Below are 23,083 nucleotides of genomic sequence, written 5' to 3' on the forward strand. Positions count from 1 at the left end.
GATGTTTAAAATATCATACTTCTGAACTTCTGTATCTCACCTAATTCCTTGAACTCCTATTGCAATTGGCTGCACCTAAACCAACACAACCAACCTGGAAAGCAGTCCCAGCACACTGCCTCTAAAACCACTGAGACAGACCTCACCCCACAGATCACTACTAAATTTAACTTATTCTGTGGCACTGGAGTGTAAGTCTATGCCCTAAGCAACAATTCATCTGCAAAGGCAGGACCACATTCCCTGCACCACGTGGTTACAAAGGCAAACAGGAGGCTTGTTTGCATTACAGAAGATGTGTTAGGACTCAATGTTAGTATCAGATCTAGCTGAGATCTTAGTACTTGCTGTAAAATCAAGTTCACAAAATCCATGAAAACAACCCTCTTTGTGCATTGCTGCATGGTTCCATATTTCTCAAAACCCTGCAACCTCACATCTAAGATCTAAGCCACAGACAGGAGGGAAAAACACTTTTATTTAAGAGATAATTCGTTCTGACAGTCATCAGATAAACTGTTTCCAAGCCAGTTTACAGATCAGCAACGGGTTTATGTGGCCAGAATGGATACTTCTCCCTGTCCAGTCTGGTTTCAGGAAAAGCTTCATGCAAGTCTTCGTAAGTCATCTGTTCAAATGGAATCATGCTTCTGAGCTTCTGAAGCTTGAAGTGGGAGCAGAGACAAATATGTTACAAGTCACTCATCAGCAAGAAAGAGCAAAGCACACACAGGAAAGAACAAGTGTGTGCCAAGCAGGGTTAAAGAAATATTCACAAAACAACATCCATACTTACTTGCTGCTCATACTCAGCAATACGAGCTTTGGAAGCTTTCACATACTCAACAATGTTCTTGGTCTGCAGGAAAGGACATGGTGAACATAGTTACAATAAAGATGTCAATCTAGAGTGAACTTGCAACACCACCTTCTAAGTTCACATGACAATTCTCTGTCATTACACAAGCGGACAAAATCTTGAACAAAATCCAAACCCTTCCCAAAGCAAAAAATCTTTTGCTTAGCCAAAAGCCAAAGACATGCAAAGACCAGAGAGCCATACTCTCAGGCTGCTCTGTCTCTGCAGATGCAAATACAGAATACACCTTCCCTCTCACACCTTCCCATCTTCACAGGACTCAGAGACAAGCCTGGCATTCAGGAACAGTTCAAACACTTACAGCTTCCTGCTCTTGGGCATCAATTTTGGCAGTTTGTGTATCCACTGGTTCAGGGATCTTCAGTGCACTGAACTGGAAAACAAAGAAAAATTTAAAACATTTACATAACCCTTCATGTGAAAGGTCATTCTCCCTAGCAGCAGGGGAGTGTTCCTTCCACCCTTCCTAGGACATGACATGCTCACAAATGCACAGTTTAATGAACTTTTAAAAAATGATCTCTGCATCTTGAATGCATATTTCTCAAGCAGCACCACTCATCTGTATGCTTACAGTGATCTATTACATATTGCATATTATCACCAGGACACGTTATACTATGCATACTCATCACAGCATTGCACACAGCAAAGCACAGCACCACAAGAAAGTCTAACACCAAAGATATATCCTATTGTGGACAGATTTTCCTCAGTTTCCACATCTATCCAAAATCCGTGGGCTCTTTTGGTCTTATAGCAGCCAATTTCCATGCTGCCACTGACAACGCGTGACCTTCAGCAAATGCTTGGCTCATTCTTTTTCAGTTCATTTCTAAATGGAATGACAACCCCACAGGCATCAGTTAGCTTTGCACATTTCTTAGTCTGCAGACCTGCACTTATCATTTTCTACTACTCAGTAAGTTAGAAATACACCAAATGTTTGTTTCAGGAAAGGGACTACCCAAATTTGCTCCTACAGACAAAAGAACTTAGTGAGTTTTCTTTCTTTCAGGTGAGTGACTGATCTGCAGGACATAAAGCAAAGGAAGCTACTAGCCAAAACTGAAAACACCTTCATTCTGGTGCTTTCCACTAAAAGATATTCCCTGTTTAAGCTTCCAAAGAGTAACAACATTCAGCTGACAAAGACACCAACCTTCTTCTGAAACTCATCCACCATGCCAGCTTTAGCAACAGCAGTCTTGTAGTGAGCCCAATCAATGGCAGGGGGTTTCTCAGGCAGTGCAGCCAACCTAAGGAGAGGAAGGACAGCGGTCACCACCAGTGCCAGTACAAACCTGATGCTATCACTTGCTCCCTGCTGCTTTCAAGAGAGTTAACAGACCCTGCTGAGTTGAACAGTAAATATCTACAGGCCCCTTATTAACAAGTAGTGATGAACCAATTCTGTACACTCCCTCCACCCCTGAAACAGATTTTTCCCTATGGACAGCCCAATTCAACCTGCAGCCCCTCTCCACATCACACTACTGCACAGCACCTCTAAGAGACAGCTTTATAACAAACACTACAGGCAGCTCTCAAACGTTAGAGGCAAGAAGCAACGCTAACCGTAATAGCAAGCACTCATCAAGCAGGAGATGCCAAAGCACCCAGAAGAGCCATTGCTTTGTACAGCACTTAACAGAGCGATGAGCTTTTCAAGGCATTTTATTTTTCTTAAACCCACCAAAGCAAAGCGCTTTCACAGAACTAGTTTTTTTTTCACATCGCAGCTGCAGTTTAACTCTGCAGAGGATTAAGTAAAGAAGATTCACTAAAAGAAACCGCTACCGCCTGCCCTGAAGGCGACCGCCGTGCCGTCTGTCAGATCACCGTGGGAAACTACGGCACGAGACAGCGGCCAGGAGCGCGGCTCCGCGAGGCTGCAGGCGGGACTCACCGGGCGGACAGCGCGTCGCTGCGGGTCTTCAGGGCGTTGAACATGGCGCGCTGGTTGGCGGGCACCCTCTCCGCGAAGGCCGCCCAGTCGATGGCCTTGACGGCAGTTCTGCGGGCCGCCATGACGCTGAGCTGCCGCGAGAGGAGAGCGGGTCACGGCGGGCAGAGCCCGGACCGGCGCCTCCCGGAGCTCGGGACTGCTTCTGGACCCCCCACGCCGCCTACCAACAAGCAGCCGGCCGGCCAGCCAGCCAGCCGGCCTCCCGCTCCCGCTCTCGCTCTCCCGCTCCCTGTCCTCCCGCTCCGCTCCCCGTTCCCCTCGCTCCCCGCCGCCCCCCGCTCACCTTCACCGACCGCTACCGCCGTCCTCTGGCGCTGCCGAGCGACGCACCGGAAGTCCTGTCCCCGTCGGCCAATCAGAGCGCGGCGCTAGCGGAAATGCGTCATGCAGCTCCGCACACGGAAGTGCTTCTTGCGCCGGAAGCGGCGGCGGCGGGGATGGCGGCGTGGGGGCGCTGAGGGTGGCCGCCATGGCGGAGCTGGCAGCGGCGGAAGGGCCGCCACGGGGCCGCACACCCAGCCCGGGCCCCGGGGGAGTGCCGGGACCGCCCAGCCCTCGTTCGGCCGCGCCGGGGTTCTCCGGGGCTACGCTGAGCCCGAGTCCCGCCGGTGCGGCCCGGCCGCCCTCCGCCTCCAAATGGGTGCGGCTGAATGTGGGCGGAACGTACTTCGTGAGCACCCGACAGACGCTGTGCCGGGAGCCCAAGTCCTTCTTGTGCCGCCTCTGCTGCCAGGACGGGCCCGAGCTCGGCTCCGACAAGGTGAGGCCGCGGCCCGGACCTCCCGCTCCCACCGGGCCCGGCCGGGGTCTGCGGGAGTCCCGGCACCAGCCCGAGCCGTGCGTCCATTGCTGCAGCCCCCGCCACCTCCTCGTTCCCCCGGAGCGCCCCAGCGCCCTTCTGCTGCTACTGCACGCAGCAGGGAGAGAAACTTCCCCAGAAACAGAAATTTAAGTGATGCGCCGCCCCCAGGATGTGTGTGGTTTTTCTTTGTGTTTACTTCTGTTCTTACAGAAGATCCCAGTTCAAGAGCTTTACTGGACATATTGCTCTGCAGTCGCTGCAGGTTGTTAACATACAGGTTTTACAAACGTTATCACTGCAAGGTTTCTATAGTGTCTGTACAGCATTTTATACCTGCTTAATTAGAAGTTAAATCCAGGTTATGGCCACAGTAATGGCTACCAGTCTCAGCAAAAATAGGAGATGATATTTTGGAAGACCTCAGCATTTCATTGCTTTGGAGCAGACTGCCTAGCAGGACCTGCACTACTTTTTTAAAATGATGTAAGGAAATGGCATGAAAAACAGCCGCACAGGCTTTATCAGCCCTTCTGTGCTGCTTCAGGAAATACTTTTAGTTGTGGATTGCTGGTGATGTGATGACGTGGTTGTATGCCCAGCTGCTGGAGACTGTTCAGAGACAGGACTGGTGCACTGCAAAGGGCGTTTCCAGTAGTTCAAAGAAAAGGGGGGGAAAAAAAGTACTTTGAATTGTCACATGCTGTTAATCAGAACTGGAAATCCAAATTTTCTTCCAAGTTTCTTATTTAAACTAGTATGGAAGACCAATGAAACAGAACATGACTACCAGCCTTTGTATTTTGTTATTGCAGTGAAGCAAAACTGCTAAGCCCTGCTTTTCTCTTCACTTATGTGAGCTTAGTTTGTGGAAGTACTGACGGGGAGACATCTGCCAGCGTGATTGAGCTGCAGCATTTACGGCTGAGTTCAGATACTGAAAAAAATGCTGGCTGAAGCATAGAGTCACGGATACACTTTTCACAGGCAAAGGAATCCAGATTCTCAAAGAAAAGCTGTTCAGTGTATAATTTAAAAATGAAATATTTTTTCCCCATACCATTTAACTGTGCCTGCTTCGTTTCTGTACACACTCAACAGGATGAGACGGGAGCATATCTCATCGATAGAGATCCCACATATTTTGGTCCAATACTGAACTACCTCCGACATGGGAAGCTTATCATAAACAAGGAGCTCGCAGAAGAAGGTAAGAGAAACATACAGAAGAAGAACTGCAAGCACTGTTCTATAGCACTTTTAGAACAGCATCTCTTCTCCCTGAACAGACAGCAGTTCTGAACAAGCAAGGAGCTTGGTGACCTTCCCCTGAGTGTGGCTGTGTGAATGATATTAGAGATTGTACCACAGGGTTTCTTAATCCTAGGGAATAATCTTTCCTAAATGCTCTGTTAACCACAAAGGGAGGCAGCTTGTTTTCTTCCAGCCTGGGAGCATGAGGTCAGAGGCGCAGTCCGTTTAGCATCCAGGGATTTTCTTACACGTGGGAAAGATTTGGAGTCAGTAGCAGGTATTGCACTCTTGTAGCTGAATTGTCTTTGTTCTGCTCCTTATAAAGTAACAGATTGTCTGCTTTTGATTCCTTCCTTAGGGGTACTGGAAGAAGCTGAGTTTTACAACATTGCATCACTTGTGCGGCTGGTGAAGGAGCGGATACGGGATAATGAGAACAGAACCTCTCAAGTAAGGCACATGGATATTTGCATACTGAAGTCAATCGTTTTCTGTAGCACAGTAGGAGGACGTGGCTAGAGGTGCTTTCGGTAGAAGTCCTTTGGCTTGTTTCCAACAGTGATAATCAGTGTTTTTAGTTAAAGCTAAGGCACAGCTAGAAAAGATGATCCATTGTGGTTTCACAAGTACAGGCTACTAAGTCATCTTATTAATACTATAGGGAAAGACAATGAACAGTTAAAAATGCTACAAACAAAGATAGGGAAACAAAACAGACTGTTTTGGGAGGTTAGGAATAGTTCAACTCTTCCTTCTATGAACCACGTTCTGCCCTTTATATCAGTCTCTGCTGCTGAACTGATATCCACATCCCAGTACATTCGATTTAAAAAAGAGTAAATGGTTTTAAAAGACAACAAAGTGTTGCTTCCACTGGCACATAGGCACCTGGAAGGCTTTTAAAAAGCATGCTAACTCCTTGTAACAGTTTTAGAATCAACTGGATAGTCACGAGAATGAGACCTCTGGAAGCCCATATGGTTGAAACTTCCTCAAATAGCAAGCAGTCAAAGCAGGAGGCCCTGTAAAAGGCTACTTAGTTTCCTAGCTTGATACTAGTACAGCAATTGCTAAACTCCTGCTCATTTTTATTCTCCATTCTTTAGGGACCTGTGAAGCATGTATACAGAGTCCTTCAGTGCCAAGAGGAAGAGCTCACACAGATGGTGTCCACCATGTCTGATGGGTGGAAATTTGAACAGGTACCAGTAAAAATGTATAAATGTGTCTGGTGCTTGTCTAAATACCTGCCTTACAAACACACTTTGGGAAAGACTGTGACACTGGAATATGAGAAGGGATGTGACCTGTTGGCACTTCAGGTCAGAACGGGTCTCTCTGAACAGTCATAGCACAAAAGACAATTGCAGGAATAAAGCAGAAGTCAAGATTTACCAATAGTCATCCTTACCTTGGCTGTCTTCTGTCACACAGCTAATCAGCATTGGATCTTCATATAACTATGGAAATGAAGACCAGGCAGAATTCCTCTGTGTTGTGTCTAGGGAACTCAACAATTCTACCAATGGCATTGTCAAAGAGCCCAGCGAGAAGGCAAAGGTAAGGCATCTCCTCAAATTTATTGTCTTGAATTCCCCTATGCAAAGGAAAAAACCACATCTTACATTAGGAGATCCACAATTTGCAGTAGCAGTTCTGTATACCAGCTTTTGTATTTTCTTCTGTATGCATAACCTTCCCTCTCTTAAAAGATTTCCTGGTTTACCATGCATTCAAATGAAGGGGGGAAAAAAAATCAACGGGGAAAGACTTGGAAAAAAAGAGGATTTTGTGACTGAAGGATACTGTGGGAAGAAGACTGACATTGTTTTTTCTCCTTCAGTCCATGCATTTTCCCCAGGACAGCAACAAAAGATGACATTTTAAACTCCTGGCAGGCAGCTAAAGCATTTCTAGAGAAGAGACTCTGTTTTAACCAGCCTGTCATTCGGTATGGTAGCATAGAAGCCAACAGGCTACTCTCTCATTCCTTCTCTTGTTAGACTACCTTTCCTTCCTCCACGAAAGCCAAAGACTTGGATCATGAACTTTGGCTTCTAAACTTGCCTGAGTTATTCATAGAGGCTCTCTTCTTTTTCAGATTCTTCAAGAGCGAGGATCTCGGATGTAATACAAGTGTCCACTCCTCTAGAACTCCCAGATGTCAAAAGGGCAATCTAGTTGGACAGAGCATCTCTCCACAATGCAAACTTGCCCCTGTACAGTAACCAAGCTAATGCAAAACAAAGCCAAGCCTGTCCTGCCAGTTATGAGTAATTCTGGTCCTAATGAAAGGCTTTTCTTCTATTCTGGAGAACAAGAAAGGAGAAAACTCTTCCAGGTGAATTCCAGTCCATTCCACAAGTATTTGTTTTATTTTTTTGGCCAGTGCTCTACTGAATTTTTCCAACAACAGATGCACTGGATTCCCAGTTGGATTCTTTGGAAAGGTTGGTTAGGTCCACGCAGCCTTGTAGTCAGTTCTACCTTACACAGGCTGCCATGAGTGGAAAGATCTGTTTGACCTGTGCTGCTTCTTGCACCTAGGTCTACAACCATCAGAATAGTACAGAGATCTTGCAGTGCTCCCTCCTGATCAGCCAGTCCCCCGTAGATCAGAAAGGGCTTTAAAAGAAGGAACAAAGAAGCTACCTGTAAAAAACAATTTTTTTCATTCTTGCTTTGTATTTGTTTCTTATACAGTTCCTAAGAGCTGAGCTTAGAATAACAAGGGGAGCGGAGTTGCACGTACATCTAACACAGGTCTTGCTGTTAACACCATTATATATGGGTTCCTGGCATTTTTCAAAGCGCACTGCTTCTCATGCATAAAAACAGACCTGTGTTCGCCCAGAACAGTGACAGAGTAATGGTTCTGTCCTGTACTCTTCTCTGTTGAAGAAGAGTGGTGACATCTTCCCCGTCGATACCTTGCCTTGACCATATATCTTAGCCTGGTGCAAAGTCACAAGGTTAGGGACTTGTTCCTTCCAAGCTCAGCTTTGCCTTGTAGCCAGCAGCATGGGCTCTGTCACCTGCCTTTTCACCAAGGGAGGACTGTGGGCAGAACTTCTTTTGTACTGTAGCAAGCAGGTAGGTTTGATTTTACCCATGGGAGTCTTCACGGAGGAGATCCATTATTTACATGCAGTGATTTAACTGCATCTTCCCTCGTGTCCCCAACCTTTAAAGAGATCACCTCAAATTACACAGGGGCATCACAGAGCTGGAGGGTGTGGGGGGTGTGAAAAGTTGCCAAACTGTTGTAATATATTTTGTCCAATGTGTCAACTTCTGTGACTTTTTTTGAATGCCTTGGATGGATGTGCAAAATGTTCGTTTGTGCCTCTCTTGAACTCTAATCTTAGCCAAATTGCAGTCACTGTTTCCTCTGTGTTAAGCTGTGCCATCCCTAACCAAGGGCATGTCCCTCCTAGTCTGGTAAATGAAATTTCTTAGGAATTTCCTGCTGTGCGTTTTTCTCCTTTCATTCCTGCTTTGTTCTTTGTAGCCCATGTGTTCTGGCACTTCGTTTTTTTTGAGTCAAATTCCAAACTGATGCTACATGCAAAGCTTCAGAGATGTTGGAATTCGCAGACATGGACGAGCTCAGAGCAGATGATTCTCAATAAGGTATCAGAAATTCCTCACCTAGTTTGAGGAGTTCGGTTCTTTTATGGAAAAATTCAGCTACCTGTGGTCTCCTTACGGTGTTGAGATGGAAATAGGAAGGTCACCTGTCTTATCACTTATTGCTGGCAGGGCCTAAGGATAGCAAAATATTACCAAAGGTCTGACAACCAGTTCAGTAAACAAGGCATACAGCAAAGGCACAGAGCAACACAGCTGCACTCAGCCTCTTGGTGCATGCTCGTGCCTGTCCTTTTCCATCCTTTGCCAATGTTCCACACCCTCACTGAAGGCTTTGCCTCATTCACAAGAATTGCCAGTCAGTTATCAATGCTAGTTTAGTCCTGGTAACAACAGACCATGCCAAATGTCTTTGAATTCACATTCTGTCAGTTATAGGCTATTGAAACACAGCTGGCTTGCCATTATGCTGAAGAACCCAGCTCTCCTTCCCTCCATCTTCCCTGTTTATAATGTAGTGAGATGGTATTGGTGTGATTAGACCATACAGCTTGGCTGGGCCTAAATAACACTGTGATAGTATAGATATCTCTCCTCTGCCAGTATCTTCTAGTCTCAGTCATTGTGCTCTCAGCTGAGAAATCAAGAATCATCATAATGCAAGTTAACAGCCTGAAAAGCCCTCTAGTTCTCATATTCATTTGTGTTCTCTCCCTTCCTTGGAGGAGGGAGTTTCTGGGAACTGGAAGGAAATATCAAACTGAAGGTGACAGGGACTGGGTGAGCTGCATCTGTCACATCAGTGCCAGCTGAACACCTCAAACTCACAGCAACACCAATGAGCTCACCTGAAGGGAGACATTCTGGCCAGTACACTTCAAGCAGGTAAAAGCAATACCTTGTTCCAAAATGCCATACATGGTGAAGCCTACGAGAGATTGCAAAAACGATATCATCACTCCCTACTGAGCCACAGAGAGCAAAAAAAAACCAAAAAACAAAAAACCACCATTATCGGTTGAGCAGAGCAGCTGTTTAACTCATCCATGTGAAAGACTATCAAAGCTGCACCTTGGATCTCCCCTCCACGGTGCTTTCTGCAGCAAGGGCTTGTCAGTGCATTCGAGTCTTGGCTTCGGTTGCACAGGCCTTGAGTTCTACAGAGTTGACATAGAAAAACAGTCTGCTCCTGAATAGCCCTTATTGTTGGATGATACTTAGGGCAAGGCAAAAGACCATGAAGGTAAAATCCCAGTGGAGGATTTCTCTTCCCTGATAGTGCTAATGACCTGTACCCCGAGACCAAGGGCTGCTCAGCATGATACACCAGCTGTATCTCTATTTGCTCAGCACAGGGCTTTTCCTTCTGTTACCTTTCACTCACAACTATATCAAAACTAACAGTGAAGATGAAATTTGCCCCACTGACTCTAAGGTAGTATGCTGCGAGTAGGAGGAGAGGTACTGGATATCCAGGAGTGTTTGTACCTCTTGGGAAAGTTCACTTTAAAGCATTAATCCTGGGAATGGAAAGTGTGTTTTGATATTTTTTTTTTTAAGTTTTTCCAGTGGCCTGGGTTGTTCCATTATGGCAAGACTGGAAATAACCTCTTACAGTGTCTTTGTTTCTGTATATTTTTAAATAGATTTTCTCAGGGGTGACTGAGTGGGCTGAGGCAGAGGGGGCAGTGGGATGGAGCAGACCCCAGCCCTGCAGCTGGGCTGTGGGCTCCTCCTTTGCAAATCCAGAGGTTTTGTACAGTTTGTCACCTGTCAGTGCCCTTTGCTACTGTTTCTCTTTGTTTATTAAATGTGTTCGAATAACAGTTGAGATGCTGCAATTAATTTGTTTTTCCAATAAAGATTCTGAAATGGGTTTGAAGCATATGAAGAGTGCCTGCAGCCTGTGCTTTCTGTGCATCCATTTGCAGCCTTTCCAACACAAATTCTACGTTTCAAGTACCCGCATATGGTTCTCATTCATTTGTGATGGCTCACCAAGAGGAAAAGTCTAGGTAGATTTTTGGAGTCCTTCTTGGTTACTTTCAGAGAAGGACAGCAAATCTAAGCATTTTTCTGATTTTCTTACACATAGATGTAGCTCAGATTATTTTTTACCATTTCCACTGACAAATAAGAATGCTAATACAAGCACCAAATAGTTTAAGGACGTTTCTTTGGGCCAATTTTCATTTGCTAACCGCCTGTTTGGTTCAGATGTGCGGCAGAAACATCCAGCATTTCCAACAGCATCGCCCCTCCCTGTATTACAGAGCCCCCCCCAGTAGCTGGAGAAGCTCAAACAGTTCTCCACTTTTCCACTGAAGGAAAAGGCACAGCGATTCTTGCTGACACCAAGACAAATGCAGAACAAATATGACAACAAATAAACTGCCGTTTCTAAAGAGCTTCCCAGATGTTCTGAGCAGGCAACTGTGGGTGAGAGAGATTGCTCTGGGCACGCAGAGTTGGCGCTGAAACTTCGGGGGAGTATTTAAAATAGTTGATCTGTTACCTCCACCCTGAATGCCACAGCATTCCCCATGTCTGTGGTGTTAGCAGACCTGGAGATAAGTTGAGATTTAGTTCTTTTCCTGTTCACGGAGCACTGCAGCTCATAAATGTGTGAAACAGAGATGTCGTATGATGGGCAAACAGCGGGGAGGCAGAGAGACAACGTGTTGTCAAGATGTGGTGATGTCAGAATTTAGATAACAGAAATGATTCAGGCCTGACACAGGGATGGGAAAGGAGGAGGAGGAGAGATGAGTAAACAACGGGGAAACTTGGATGAACTTAATCTTACTTTGAACCAGAATTTGCTGCTGCCACTGCAGCTGCTCTGAGGCTGCTGTAAAGCAGCTGAGCAGGGAGGACTGGCACATCCCCAACGCAGGGCTTGGCCCCGCAGCTGTGCAAGATGAGACACTCACCACATGGTGTCGTGCAAGGGGAGCATATGGGCATGGCAGCTGAAAGCAGAAATCACAGCTGAGCCAACCACAGCCGAACCACTCCAGTTGGTTCAGGACACCTTCAAGCCTTCATGGCCCACCCCTGTATCTCATGCCAGAGAGGACTGCAGCTTAGTTGAGGTATCTGTCAGCATCTAAATTTGTGGCTCAGGGCTCCAGCAAAGGAGAGTGGAAACCACAGCTGCATTTCTCCTCTCTGCAAGTTCAGGAGATGACAGAGCTCTGCCCACAGCCATGAGTGCATCTCAATGCCCACACACTGTCTTGGTTTTCACATAACTGTGTGGCTCAGCCCGCTGCTCACACTCTCCTGCACTCTGGGCAAAGTCACATCTATTTCCAGACTGAAGGCTCATAAATATTTGTAACCCAGCTTGCTGACTTGTTTGGGAAATAAGCACCTTAGTCACATTCTTCCACCTGGATCTGGTTTTGAAATGGTCACTGAAGATTTAACCCAACTTTTATCCCAGCAAATGACTCCTGCAATACTTGATTCCTCCAGGGATGGAGAAACATGTTGGTTTCTCCAAATCACAGCAAAGAAAAGTGCAATCCCCTACCAATCACCTCCAGGCAGCAGGATAGCACCAATCTGCTGTGTGCATGACCAGAGAGCCAGGCTCTAAATGAGAAAAGCAGTCAAAGGGGTCTATAAAGAGCTGGGAAATACCTAATGAACAGCCACTCCCATCCTAATATTGCCATGAGTTTTCTTAAATTTGAATGCAAGGCAACACATGGGAAGTAAGAATGGTATGGTTGTATTTGCCAAACCAAGAGCTTTTGCCCATAAAACAAAGGGTGGAGATCACATTTTGCAGTTTCTGTCCCCACGTCCAAAAACACAACCCTAGGCACACAGAGTGACCTGCGTTTCCCAGCAGGGTGAAGAGTTCTAGTTCTTTTCCCAGGAATCACAGTGGCAAACACTGCAGTGCTTCTGGGTGTGGGCAGGAGGAGCAGGACCTGGCAGGGGGGACGATGACAAAGCATCTGCCAAAAGCAGCACGGCCAAAGCTTCATCCTTGCTAGCTGGAGCCTGAAAGCCTTCTGGCCCTCTCAAAATCACGACCCATAAATTCTGGCTATTCATCCTCAACCTCTTATCCATCTTAACAGAATACTTCGTCATACTTCCCAACATAAAGGAAAGTAGGGACAGTGCTGGGAGGGTTGCAGGGTACCATGGCAAGAAGGCATCCCAAAAAGAGAGCAATGCCTATTTACCATCATCCCAGAACAGGGCTGTTTCCCTGTCTGCACCTACCACACAGGTGACAGCAGTGGGATTTACATCTCATCCAAGCAGTCAGTCATTAACTCCCCATTAATGAGTGAGAGCCACCTCCAGCATGAAGGTGGCCAAGCACATCTTTCTCAGACTGGGCTCTGAAGCCATCCTTCTGGACACCAAACACCCCCAACACACACAGGACGGCCATAGGCTGCAAGGCGAGGAATGCAGCAGCCAGGAGGGCGAGGGCCGGCATGCAGGAGAACCACACACAGTCACCCACCAGGGCACGCTGTAACTTGCCAAATTCTTCCCAGCCAAGGGAAGCTGTCAGCACCTGCACCACTGACATCAGTCACTTCAATTCCCATTTCCTACCTCCAAGCCAACGTCTTCAGTACTGGGTGAGAGTTATTTTTGGCCCCCCAAAACCGATATCCCACTTGGTACTCCACCTGTGTCTTGGTAATTGACGAGCTCAGGGCAGTCAGGCAGAGCTGAGACCGAGCCAAGAGAATAGGGACAGTACTGGGACATCTGCCCGAAGGCTGTGCTAGGCAAGGAGCCAGGCTTAGATGCAACTGGAAATCAAAATAGGTGGGGAAATGTGGGGAAGGGGAGGGGAGTCGAGTCAGATGAGGCTGCTCAGCCTAATTAGGACTTATTGGTGCCAGGGCTCTGATACCCTTTGCAGGGGGAAAAGATGGGAGCAATGCTGTGACCTTGAGAAAGCCACCTGGCACAAAACACAGGATGAAAATGAACTTAAAAAGTCACTTATAGAGCTGTTTACCAAGAGAAGTGCTTGGCTTTCCTACCCCCAACAGACACCGAGTGACCCCCCCCAAAGACTTTACCGCCAGGATCCGTTTACAGTAAACATCTTGCCTCTGTGCACACAGCCTATTTTACACTCATAAACACATGCCCAGCTCACACCGGGCTGCGGTGAGGTAGCAGGAGGATGCTGCACGCCATGCAGCAGGGTACAGCATTAGTGTACTGTGAGCTAGAGAACCTTTCCTCCTGCTGCCCTTCCTGTTCCCAACCACAGGTATCCTCTGGGCTCAGAGCATCCCCCTGTACACACTCCCGGGTTCTCCTCCTGCTGCTGTGACCCTATGAGAAGCTTTGGACAAGAATTGGGCTGCTCTTCCCTCCGCAGGGGTGCCCACCAGCTGCCAGCTCTCACTGAGGCTGACACATAGATACTATCGTCATCTGCAGGCTGAATGTAAAGCTCTTCTGAGGAGGGGAGCTGTGTAAATGCCCCGTGTGAAGGCACACAGAGCCACCAGCAGCCCTGCTGTGTGCTCTCATCACAGCAGCTGCAGGTCCCCCATCACAACTGAGGGAAACTGGGGCACGGGAATGGGAGACAAGCACTATTTGAGCACTCCTGATGTGCTGCCATGAGAACAGCTCCAGGGCTGCTGCGCTGCCCAGAGGAAATCCAGCAAAACTTGAACTCAGCATCTCAGTCACTGCAGTAAAAACAACATTCAGAGCTGAAAGAGAGAAACCAAAGAGAGTAGCTGAAGCAGAGACTGAATCTACCTGGACACACAACCATCTCCAGCAACATCATGAACTGGGGCAGGCAGCACTGCTGACCAGTTTGGCTCCGACCAACACACAGTTTGCAGTAAGCACTCATGCATGTCTTGCTGTGAGCCCCAATCCAAATCCCAATGCAATAAGTATGAGACAAGCATTCGAGCTTGTGAGAATCTGCCTCTGCTTTCTGTTGGTCCTGGTGTCGACATGACTGAGGAACAGGCTGAGGACAACATGGCCGCACCAGAGCACGCAGCAGCCTGCCAATTCACCCTCGGGAAGGATTAAAAGCCATTTTTGCGGAGCCATTCGGCGGGCATGGCCAGCTGAGTGCTGAACAAACCTGCTCCCTTCACTCTGCGCAGGCAGAAGGTGGTGAGGGACCACCTGGCAGCTGACTGCAAATCCCGGAGCTGCTCGCAGCCTGAGGCCTGGCTGATGCCGAAGGTTCGGAGGCCACAGGGATACGCTGCCCTGCAGCCGGCAGCAGGCAAAAGCTGTAGCAAGTGTGTGACCCCCAGCTCTGCTCTCCCCAGTGAGGCTGAGCTGCAGAAATCTGCTGCAGGACACACTCAGATGTTGGACAGGGCGGCTGGGAACAGAGAGGAGCTGTGCTTCTGCCTCTTTTTTGGGTTTGCTGTTGCCGGGGAGAGGTTTTAGGCTGTCATCCAGCAAATTCACACCAGAGAGACAAGCACTTGAATTAGTTGCATTATCTGCACCCAGCTAAAGTGGACAAAGGATTAAAGTGTGCTGAGCACCACCACCATGATTTGCATGTGAGAGCCCCTTCCCACGGGCCCCCTCTGCTTGCAGCCCTTTTTTCCCTGGCTGCAAGCCAGCCGGCACAGCAGCCCTGTTTACAGAATGATGCTGAGGTTAACGTTGCAAAAGACTTCATCAGAGCTTTTGGGCAGTGCTGAAGCAGAAGCACCCAGCACGCCACGATGAGCCACCCGCGCTGCGCTTCAGCCCCTCACATCGCCAGGCCTGGTCCAGCCCCAGGTATGGAACTGATTCTGAGCGTGTTGCCATGGCAAGCTTGAAATAATGAGCAAGAATGAGTTATTATTCATTCTTAAAGCTGCACGCAGCACTCAGTTGTAGCTATTGTTGTAGGGGAAGGACATTAGTCGAGTGCTAAATAAATACTGTGCGGTGCAAACCTTACAGTGCTTTTCTCAGCTTGTCCAGCTGCCAAAGATTTGTTTTGTGCCTTTATTCACATGAAATGCTCTTGTTGTTTCATGCTGCTGATCTCACAGAAAGCAAACCTGGGATCTCTCAGCTTCAGACCTAAACAGAGATAAAGCAGAAATATACCTGAGATCACTGGATCCTAATTAATCAGTGACTTCTAAAATGTTTTTTCAACACTAGTGATTTGAACTGTATGTGCAGTACAACTCTATGCTGCCACATGCAAGCCTTATATGTTTCTATTTTTCTTGGCATTTGCAGAGTTTTTTGGTCACTCCTCTTGTGTGAGGACTTGGTGACCTTAGCAATTGCCAGCAAGGGGACTCTGTATGATGAAAGCAGGTGAAAGGGAAAATAAGGGCGGAACTGGGTAAGGCCAGTTCATACCTCAAAGGAGGTGTGGTCCTGTCCTGTACCTGGCTGCGCTCACCGTCTTGTGCAATATAAAAGGGGAAGGCAGGCACTTCTTGAGCAGTCTGCCAGGATCCTGTAGAGAGAAAGAAGGGAGGTCCTGGAAGAAATGCAGAGCAAGAAGTCCAAAGTGTGCACTGCCAAGGGCTTGGGACACGCTGGTGCCTCCGAGCCCAGGGAATACCTGTAGCCCTTGTCTCCATAGGTCCGTTCCCTGGGCTGAGGGCTGCATGGTAGCTGCACTCCCTTCCCCAACAGGCTGCCTGCGAGCAGAAAGAAGCCATGGCCCAAGGAGGAGCAGCAGCACGAGGAACTGCCAAAGTCCAGGACCAGGGATGGGCATGGATGGTCCTGGTGGCCGCAGTGGTGCTGCAGGGGCTGACGCTGGGCTTCCCCTCCTGCATCGGCGTCTTCTTCACTGACCTCCAGCATGAGTTCCAGGCCACCAACAGCGAGACATCGTGGTTCCCCTCCATCATGGTTGCTGTGCTGCACGCAGGCGGTAAGTAGAGGCTGTAGGGATGCCCTCCGCTGCCTCCTGTGGCTCCAGCGCGGACATGGGGCCTTACGAGGGTACTCAGCATTTCCCTGGGAAGGAAGGGACAGGGAGGTCTGGGCAGGTTGCTCGGCAGTGCAATGCACCTCCCAGCTACTTCCATGCCCACAGAGCCCAGCACCAAGTGTCCGCAGATAGCAAGTTCCCATCCAGCACTCTAACAGATAACTAAAACGAGGAAGGTGAATCTCTTTCTCAGCCCAGCTTCTCCAGAACAATGAGAACTTAATTATTTTTCACGGTTGTTTTTAAATAAGCTGGCAGGTAGGGCTGGATCTTGGGTACTTTCTTCCATGCCCTTCCACATGCCAGCTCTGCTCCCCAGGCTACCAGCTGAGGCTCAGGGCTGAAAGTAGCTCCTTGGGCAGTGGCACAGCGTGCAGCAGCACAGCAGGTATCGCACAACTGGTTTAATGCAGAACTTGGGCCAGGTAGCACCCTGCAGCTGAAGGGGGTGGATGGAGGTTGCTGCTTTGCGGACAGGGGAGTGAATCACCCCAGGAACACTAAGCACTGTTTCTTCCCCACAGAAAATGTGGGAGTTGCACAGGACAGGGCATCTAGAGCTCCTATTTCTGCACAGGAAAGTAAAACACACCCAGCAGCTCGAGGGCTTCCCAGTAAATGGTTCATGTTGCTGCTGGCCCCTCCTCATACACCTACCATGCTTGTGGGATAAACAGTCCATCTGAACTCCATCTAGCAAAGTGTATAACGACTCCTATATACCTGAGCTGCTCCCTTAGTTCATACCTGCCCTCTTCCAATATTGCTGAAAGGTGACACAGCAGTATGGGGGAAAAATAAAAAGCAGAGCCCTGAGTCATACTGATGTGATGGCTGCAGCAGTTAAGTTTCACTGTGCAATACTTGGCTGAGAGCTGGACATGGGGGAAAAAGAGTTTGCACCTTAGCAGAAGCAGCTGGGCCCAGAGTTGCAAGGCACAGAAGGAAAAACCTCAGGTGAAGCAGCTACAGAAGGAATCAACACTGAAGTTCAACAAAACCAGAGCGGTGCCATGGCAGTTTGACTGGGGAAGCTGCTGGGCTTGACCTGAGGTCTGGTTGCTGTAGGATCCGGGAAAAGAGCAGGAGCCAGTGGCTCTGGATGGTCTGAAAAGCAGCTCAGTCCCAGCACACCTAGGAAAGACAAGTCTGGTGGCATCTGTAAGGAAATATCAATTCTATCTTCAATAATGAAATAATTGTTTTGTGGGAGGCTGGGACCACAATGAAAGTTAATATAAAGACAGCCAATATAGATCCAAAAGGGATTAATTGCACAAGGAAAGAATAGCCTCATGGTGATCACGTGCACTAACAGAATTTGTAAGGGCACTGCAAATATAACTCTCCAGACTCATGCTAGTCCAAATGCAGCAGTTTTGCTGGAAAAGAATGCAGTCACTAGTTTGCTGAGCTCAATGAATACTTCTTCAAAGGCTAGCTGAAGTCTGAGGTGAAAGTCTCCCAAGCAGATCAAAATACACACAGTTACAGTCCTAACGTTAAGAACATTCAAGTGCTTGCTTGATTATGCAGATTTTATTTCAAACCAAAACTTTTCCACAGGTTATTTTCCCCATGCTGACTGATTCCTAACTCTGAAGCTTGCAGTCTTTTTGAATTTGCTTACATAATCCTTCCTTAAATTTTGCTGCTGGGATAATCCACAGGCTCTCTAACCTAAACTGTTTGATAACTGCAGCATTCTAGCACCCACAAAACAATTCTTTTCTCCCTAATTGCTTCCTTTTTATTTTATTTCTCTGACTGCTCCCAGGGCCTCTGTGCAGCATCCTTGTGAAGCGCTTTGGCTGCAGGTTTGCTGTCATGGTGGGAGGGCTGCTCAGCAGTGTGGGCATGGTGTCCAGCTCCTTCTGCAAGTCCCTCAGCCAGCTTTACCTAACAGCTGGCCTCATCACTGGTAAGTACAAGGAACAGCAGCAAAATCCAGCTGCTGTGCCAGGAAGTGGTAGAAGTCCAGACTAAGCACTCGTGTTTTTCACTTAGCTGTGAAATAGAATAAATCAAAGTCCCACAGCTCATTGGGAATTGCATGCTGGATAGGCTTGCCCTTCACACCCCTTTAACACACATCCCACCCAGTCAGCTCACATCAAAGTGCTTCTCCCTGGAAAAGGCTACAGGTCTCTAAGGGTGATGCAGAGAGCAAAATCTAATCTGTTCTCCTTAGGAGCTTCACAACCTTTTGTTGTTTGAAGAGGGGACTTTTTCCCATCTCTAAGTGCAATGTTGGGATAACATCCTTCACAAATATCCTGGCCGTGGACTTCACCACTCCCAATCTGGGGAGGTGAGAGTTATCTTTCTCTGACCAAACACTATGTTGGTTTTGAACACACAACAAGTTAACAGATGGAACTTTTCCTTTATAAATATTCCTCCTATGTAATTGTTTTTCAATCCATGCTATTTTTCTAACAAAGAGAAATTGATCTGTGAAGCCAGATCACTTTGGGACCAAACCTGCTGACTCTTGCAAGCTAAGGTCTTTGTGCAGCTCAGAGATAAAAAATAATTAACTCCCTGAAACCTGGTGAAAGCATCAGGAAAGCAACTCTGCCTGGTGAATGCAGTATAAAACCAAGTCCTGATAATTTTTCCCACAAATAACTCTGGAACAATCATGGGCATGGCAGCATGGCTCAAACATCAGCTTAGAGCAGTGTATCCAGTACTCCTGAGAACACGTGGAATCTAAAGCAACATTCTTCTTCACCCCTCATTTGGGATTACTGATCATTAATCACTGGGGCTGTGATGAAGTCATCTATGGGTACACCAGGGTTTTGGGCTCTTTTCACCTTGTAAGACACTACGGAGAGATCATGTGCTATTGTTTTCTCTTTCATCCTTATCTTTAGGTCTGGGGTCATGCTTCAGCTTCCAGGCAGGAGTGACTGCACTGGGATACTACTTTGTACGGTGGCGAACGCTGGCCAATGCCATGGCATCCACCGGTGTCTCTATTGGCTTGACATTGTGGCCGCTTCTTTCTCAATACCTGCTAGATGAGATGGGCTGGAGAAATACTTTTCTTATCTTTGGAGGAATACTGTTGAACTGTTGTGTTTGTGGAGCTGTTATGAGACCAGTGAAGTTTGCATTCGGATCACTACTGCAGTTTTCCAGTACAGGAGAGGAGCCAGGGAGAAGAGCAGAAGAGGCTCAGCTGTCCAATGGAGCATCTTCTCCTCACCTAAAGCTCCAGGAACAAACCAGGAAGATCACATGTTTCCAGGCGCTGCAGAACTACCTGGCTTTTGATATCTTCTGTCAAAACAAAAGGTACCAGATTTACACAATTGGAGTGACATGGATGATGATGGGGTTTGTGTTACCCCATGTCTACCTCGTACCTTATGCCATCCAGAATGGTTTGGAGGAACGCAGGGCAGCCCTCCTCATCTCCATTATTGGATTCATCAACATCTTCATACGCCCTCTGACAGGGCTGCTCTCAGGACAAACAATCTTCACAGGGAGACGTATCTACCTGTACAACCTGGCCGTGCTCCTGTGTGGGCTGAGCAATTTCATTTGTGTCATCTCAGCCGAATTCAGCATGCTCATCTTCTACTGCGTCATCCTCAGTATAGCCATGAGTGGCATTGGGGCCCTCACATTCCAGGTGCTGATGGATGTGGTGGAGATGGACAGGTTCTCGAGCGCTCTAGGGCTCTTCACCATCCTGGAGAGTATCACTCTTCTCATTGGACCCCCTCTGACAGGTGAGAAAACCTATTAAAGCAGATTGGAGAAAAATGAGGTTTTTAGACACTGATGACAAGTGTTTGGGAGCATATTGAAGAGGAATGAATGAGTTTCCAAGTCCATGCAGGCAGCTGATTATGCAGAAGGAGCCATACAAAAGGGAGAGTCAGAAAGGAATACCCTTCTCACAGCTGAACAATTTCTGTAGCTGCCTAAGTGTCTCTGAAGCAACAGCAGACAGAGAAAAAGTTGCACATTTGGCAGGCAGCTTCGATAGGCATGACAGTGATGAGAACTCCTTTCCTTTGAATGCCAGAGCACAGAGAGGAATTACAGTAGTAGGATCGTGCTGCCATAAAATTCTCACTGCTTTCCTAGCACTGATTTATGAAGTCCCAAGAAATTGCAAACATCCATACATCTATTGTTGTCAGAGGTATTACCAGCTCTACATAATTGAAGAGGCTTATAGTAAAAGCCTCTTCTGCTCATTGTTATTCCTGGTTCTGGAATGCATTCATTTTCCTCTAGAGGCAAGAAAGGAAATTAGTTATGCCCTCAAATCTAATAAATTACTCACAGATTTCACAGTTCACTCCAAAAACCACTGAATGACCTGTCTAAGAAGTAACTGCTCCTGCAGTACAGCAACAAATTCAAAAGACTGACAGACAAAATGCAAACCTGAGTGTGAATCCTCTACTGGTTTTAGCTCTCTTCTCCAGACACTGAATTGTATCTCATCCAGTGGGAAAGCAACTATCTGTTCTATGAATGGGACAAATGCACTGTATGTCATGTCAGTCCCAGGCAAAATGCGTTAGTTGCTTTTCTCAAAGTGCAGAAAAAGTCTTGGATGTCTCTGATAGGAGTGGCAGAAGGGCAAAACTGAGAGCTGGGGCTCTTCAGCCTGGAGAAGATAAGGCTCTGAGAAGACCTTATAGCAGCCTTCCAATACAGAAGGGGCCTACAGGAAAGCTGGGGAAGGACTTTTTGTAAGTGCATGTAGTGACAGGATGAGGGGAAATGGTTTTAAACTGGAGTAGGGTAGATTTAGACTAGATATCAGGAAGAAATTCTTTACTGTGAGGGTGGTGAGACACTGGAACAGGTTGCCAAGTGAAGCTGTGAATCCCCCCTCCCTGGAAGCATTCAAGGCCAGGCTGGATAGGGTTGTGAGTAACCTGGTAGAGGGAGGTGTCCCTACCTACAGCAGGGAGTTGGAACTAGGTGATCTTGAAGGTCCCTTCCAACCCAAACCATTCTATGATTCTATGAAAACAAAGTACAGCAAGATTAGCTCAATTTCTTGTTGGAGATAAAAAATACATTGAAGAATTACCGATATTTCCACATATAAATAAGCAACCTGTTGAAGAGGCATCGTACATTTTACCTGAATACCTTTTGCTCTTCCTTCTCCAGTGTTAAATACCCACTTGACATATCATTCTTCTAAATGTTTTGCGTTGAGGCACTCAAAGTTAGGTACAGTGCCCACTGTGCTGTGAATTTTCCTCACGCTATTACAAGCTTTCAGTATAGAGACTCAAACATGTCAGTCTTGGAAAGATTTCCTTATTTATTTGTTCTGATTTCTGACCTGGGTTGTACTAAGGTCACTCATTCCAAAACCTGGAAAGTGGCAGTGACACAGAGGTCCTCTGATGAGTAAAAAAAATCAATCAGTACATGGGGAAAAAGTTACAATTTCCTTTCTTTCCTGATTTCTCTGTGTATTGGAAAATACTTTTCACAGAAACAGAAACACCGCCTGAGAAATGACTACAAACAAGCTGTAGAATCTGGAGAACAGATCTTAACTCATTTATGAACGCTTATCTTTTGTACAGGACATTTTCCTGAATTGGTCAGATTTAACATTTCTATAAATGTCATTACAGTTGCCTTTACCACGTATCTCTTTTTAACTAAGCTGTGGTTTCCATTTCAGGTCTCCTAGTGGATATAACCAGTGATTTCCGCTATGTCTTCTACACCTCAAGTTTCTTCCTGATATCAGCTTCATTATTCATGGTGCTCAGCTTCTGTGCTCTGGAAAAAAAAAACAAATTGAAAGACACCTCAAAAGTACCTCCAGACAAGTCTGCCATATGCAATGAAACGCCAAACGAATCACAGTCTGAAAGTCAACCCACCCTCGCAGTTGTGCACATCACAAGCATATGAGAATAAGTAACAATTATGCCGCTGTACAAAGCCACACGAGACCCAGCTCTGATGGCAGATGAGAAAACAAATGTCTGCATCCCACAGCCGTCACCCTTCCTCCCTGCACATGCATTCGGTGGGGCAGTGTCAGACTCCTTGTGAGCAACGCAGACCGCAGGCTGAGCCCAACATGCAGAGCCGAAGGACAGACAGAACTGTGCTGTCCTACTGCAGGCCACGGGACAACACCACCATGGCAACCAGCTCTGAGAAATAAAAGTAATGTTGATTCAATTGATTTAAGTTGGTGCCTTTCTGAAGTCACTGGAATTTCATATACACATTTCTCTCGTTAGCACTGGTAAATAATTACTGATGGCTATGCACAATGGTAGTTCTTGCGTAAGTATTACTCACCTACTCTGAACATGCAGTTTTGGTGCAGACTTATATGAACTTTCCTGGTAGCCTCCCGTGGTTGAGGAAGGGGAAAGAAGACAAACAGTTTTGACTGGAAGCGTGTTATTATTTCCCACATCTCTAAACACAATCAGAGGCCGCCAAATGAGTCACACAACTCAGGCAGGATTCTACAAAGATCAAATATTTTTTCCTATGAGGTATATATGAGTTCTTCATGCCAAGTACATTTTCAAAGCTTCAAAAGTTCCACACAAGAGCAACAAAAAGAAAAGGACTGAAACCTTACAGTGTCTGCTTTGTATAATTAGTAGTATCTCAAGT

At 46.9% G+C, this 23,083-nt stretch overlaps 3 protein-coding genes across 6 annotated transcripts; 2 read left to right on the forward strand and 1 right to left on the reverse strand.

The window, feature by feature from the left end:
- Positions 1-464: 464 nt before the first annotated feature.
- Positions 465-3,279, reverse strand: ATP5PD (ATP synthase peripheral stalk subunit d). Of its 2 annotated transcripts, none has more exons than XM_085239939.1 (6): positions 3,133-3,279; positions 2,790-2,920; positions 2,043-2,139; positions 1,182-1,253; positions 797-859; positions 465-664 (listed from the first exon to the last, which is right to left on the reverse strand). In XM_085239939.1, the coding sequence occupies exons 2-6, from the start codon at positions 2,909-2,911 to the stop codon at positions 533-535; spliced, it is 486 nt and encodes a 161-aa protein (XP_085096065.1). In that variant the 5' UTR covers positions 2,912-2,920; positions 3,133-3,279; the 3' UTR covers positions 465-532. The 2 variants fall into 2 exon arrangements, with proteins under 2 accessions (XP_085096065.1, XP_085096066.1); XM_085239940.1 differs by having other exon boundaries at positions 3,014-3,137.
- A 39-nt stretch (positions 3,280-3,318) lies between these two features.
- Positions 3,319-10,380, forward strand: KCTD2 (potassium channel tetramerization domain containing 2). 2 transcript variants are annotated; one of them, XR_014887397.1, is made up of 7 exons: positions 3,319-3,609; positions 4,750-4,858; positions 5,261-5,352; positions 6,009-6,104; positions 6,337-6,462; positions 6,746-6,853; positions 7,004-10,380. XR_014887397.1 is itself a non-coding variant. In XM_085239930.1 (6 exons), exons 1-6 carry the CDS (start codon positions 3,319-3,321, stop codon positions 7,031-7,033), a joined length of 744 nt encoding a protein of 247 aa, XP_085096056.1. In that variant the 3' UTR covers positions 7,034-10,380. The 2 variants fall into 2 exon arrangements, 1 of the variants encoding a protein (XP_085096056.1); XM_085239930.1 differs by lacking the exon at positions 6,746-6,853.
- Positions 10,381-15,175: 4,795 nt separating this feature from the next.
- On the forward strand, positions 15,176-22,637 carry SLC16A5 (solute carrier family 16 member 5). Of its 2 annotated transcripts, none has more exons than XM_010721651.4 (5): positions 15,176-15,267; positions 16,079-16,375; positions 18,213-18,356; positions 19,318-20,184; positions 22,122-22,637. In XM_010721651.4, the coding sequence occupies exons 2-5, from the start codon at positions 16,156-16,158 to the stop codon at positions 22,355-22,357; spliced, it is 1,467 nt and encodes a 488-aa protein (XP_010719953.1). In that variant the 5' UTR covers positions 15,176-15,267; positions 16,079-16,155; the 3' UTR covers positions 22,358-22,637. The 2 variants fall into 2 exon arrangements, with proteins under 2 accessions (XP_010719953.1, XP_019477359.1); XM_019621814.2 differs by lacking the exon at positions 15,176-15,267 and adding an exon at positions 15,988-16,003.
- The last annotated feature ends 446 nt before the right edge of the window (positions 22,638-23,083 follow it).

Source organism: Meleagris gallopavo, chromosome 20, assembly GCF_905368555.1.
Source record: "Meleagris gallopavo chromosome 20, MGAL_WU_HG_1.1, whole genome shotgun sequence".
Lineage (NCBI taxonomy): Eukaryota > Metazoa > Chordata > Aves > Galliformes > Phasianidae > Meleagris > Meleagris gallopavo.

Bases quoted from the DNA above. Each gene is read 5' to 3' on its own strand.
- KCTD2 (XM_085239930.1), top strand. From the start codon at position 3,319: ATGGCGGAGCTGGCAGCGGCGGAAGGGCCGCCACGGGGCCGCACACCC. The intron at 4,859-5,260 runs GTAAGAGAAACA...TTCCTTCCTTAG, and splicing joins CAAGGAGCTCGCAGAAGAAG to GGGTACTGGAAGAAGCTGAG. The intron at 5,353-6,008 runs GTAAGGCACATG...TCCATTCTTTAG, and splicing joins ATGAGAACAGAACCTCTCAA to GGACCTGTGAAGCATGTATA.
- SLC16A5 (XM_010721651.4), top strand. From the start codon at position 16,156: ATGGCCCAAGGAGGAGCAGCAGCACGAGGAACTGCCAAAGTCCAGGAC. The intron at 18,357-19,317 runs GTAAGTACAAGG...CCTTATCTTTAG, and splicing joins AACAGCTGGCCTCATCACTG to GTCTGGGGTCATGCTTCAGC. The intron at 20,185-22,121 runs GTGAGAAAACCT...TTTCCATTTCAG, and splicing joins CATTGGACCCCCTCTGACAG to GTCTCCTAGTGGATATAACC.
- ATP5PD (XM_085239939.1), bottom strand. From the start codon at position 2,911: ATGGCGGCCCGCAGAACTGCCGTCAAGGCCATCGACTGGGCGGCCTTC. The intron at 1,254-2,042 runs GTTGGTGTCTTT...TTTGTTTTCCAG, and splicing joins TGGATGAGTTTCAGAAGAAG to TTCAGTGCACTGAAGATCCC. The intron at 860-1,181 runs GTAAGTGTTTGA...CCTTTCCTGCAG, and splicing joins ATGCCCAAGAGCAGGAAGCT to ACCAAGAACATTGTTGAGTA.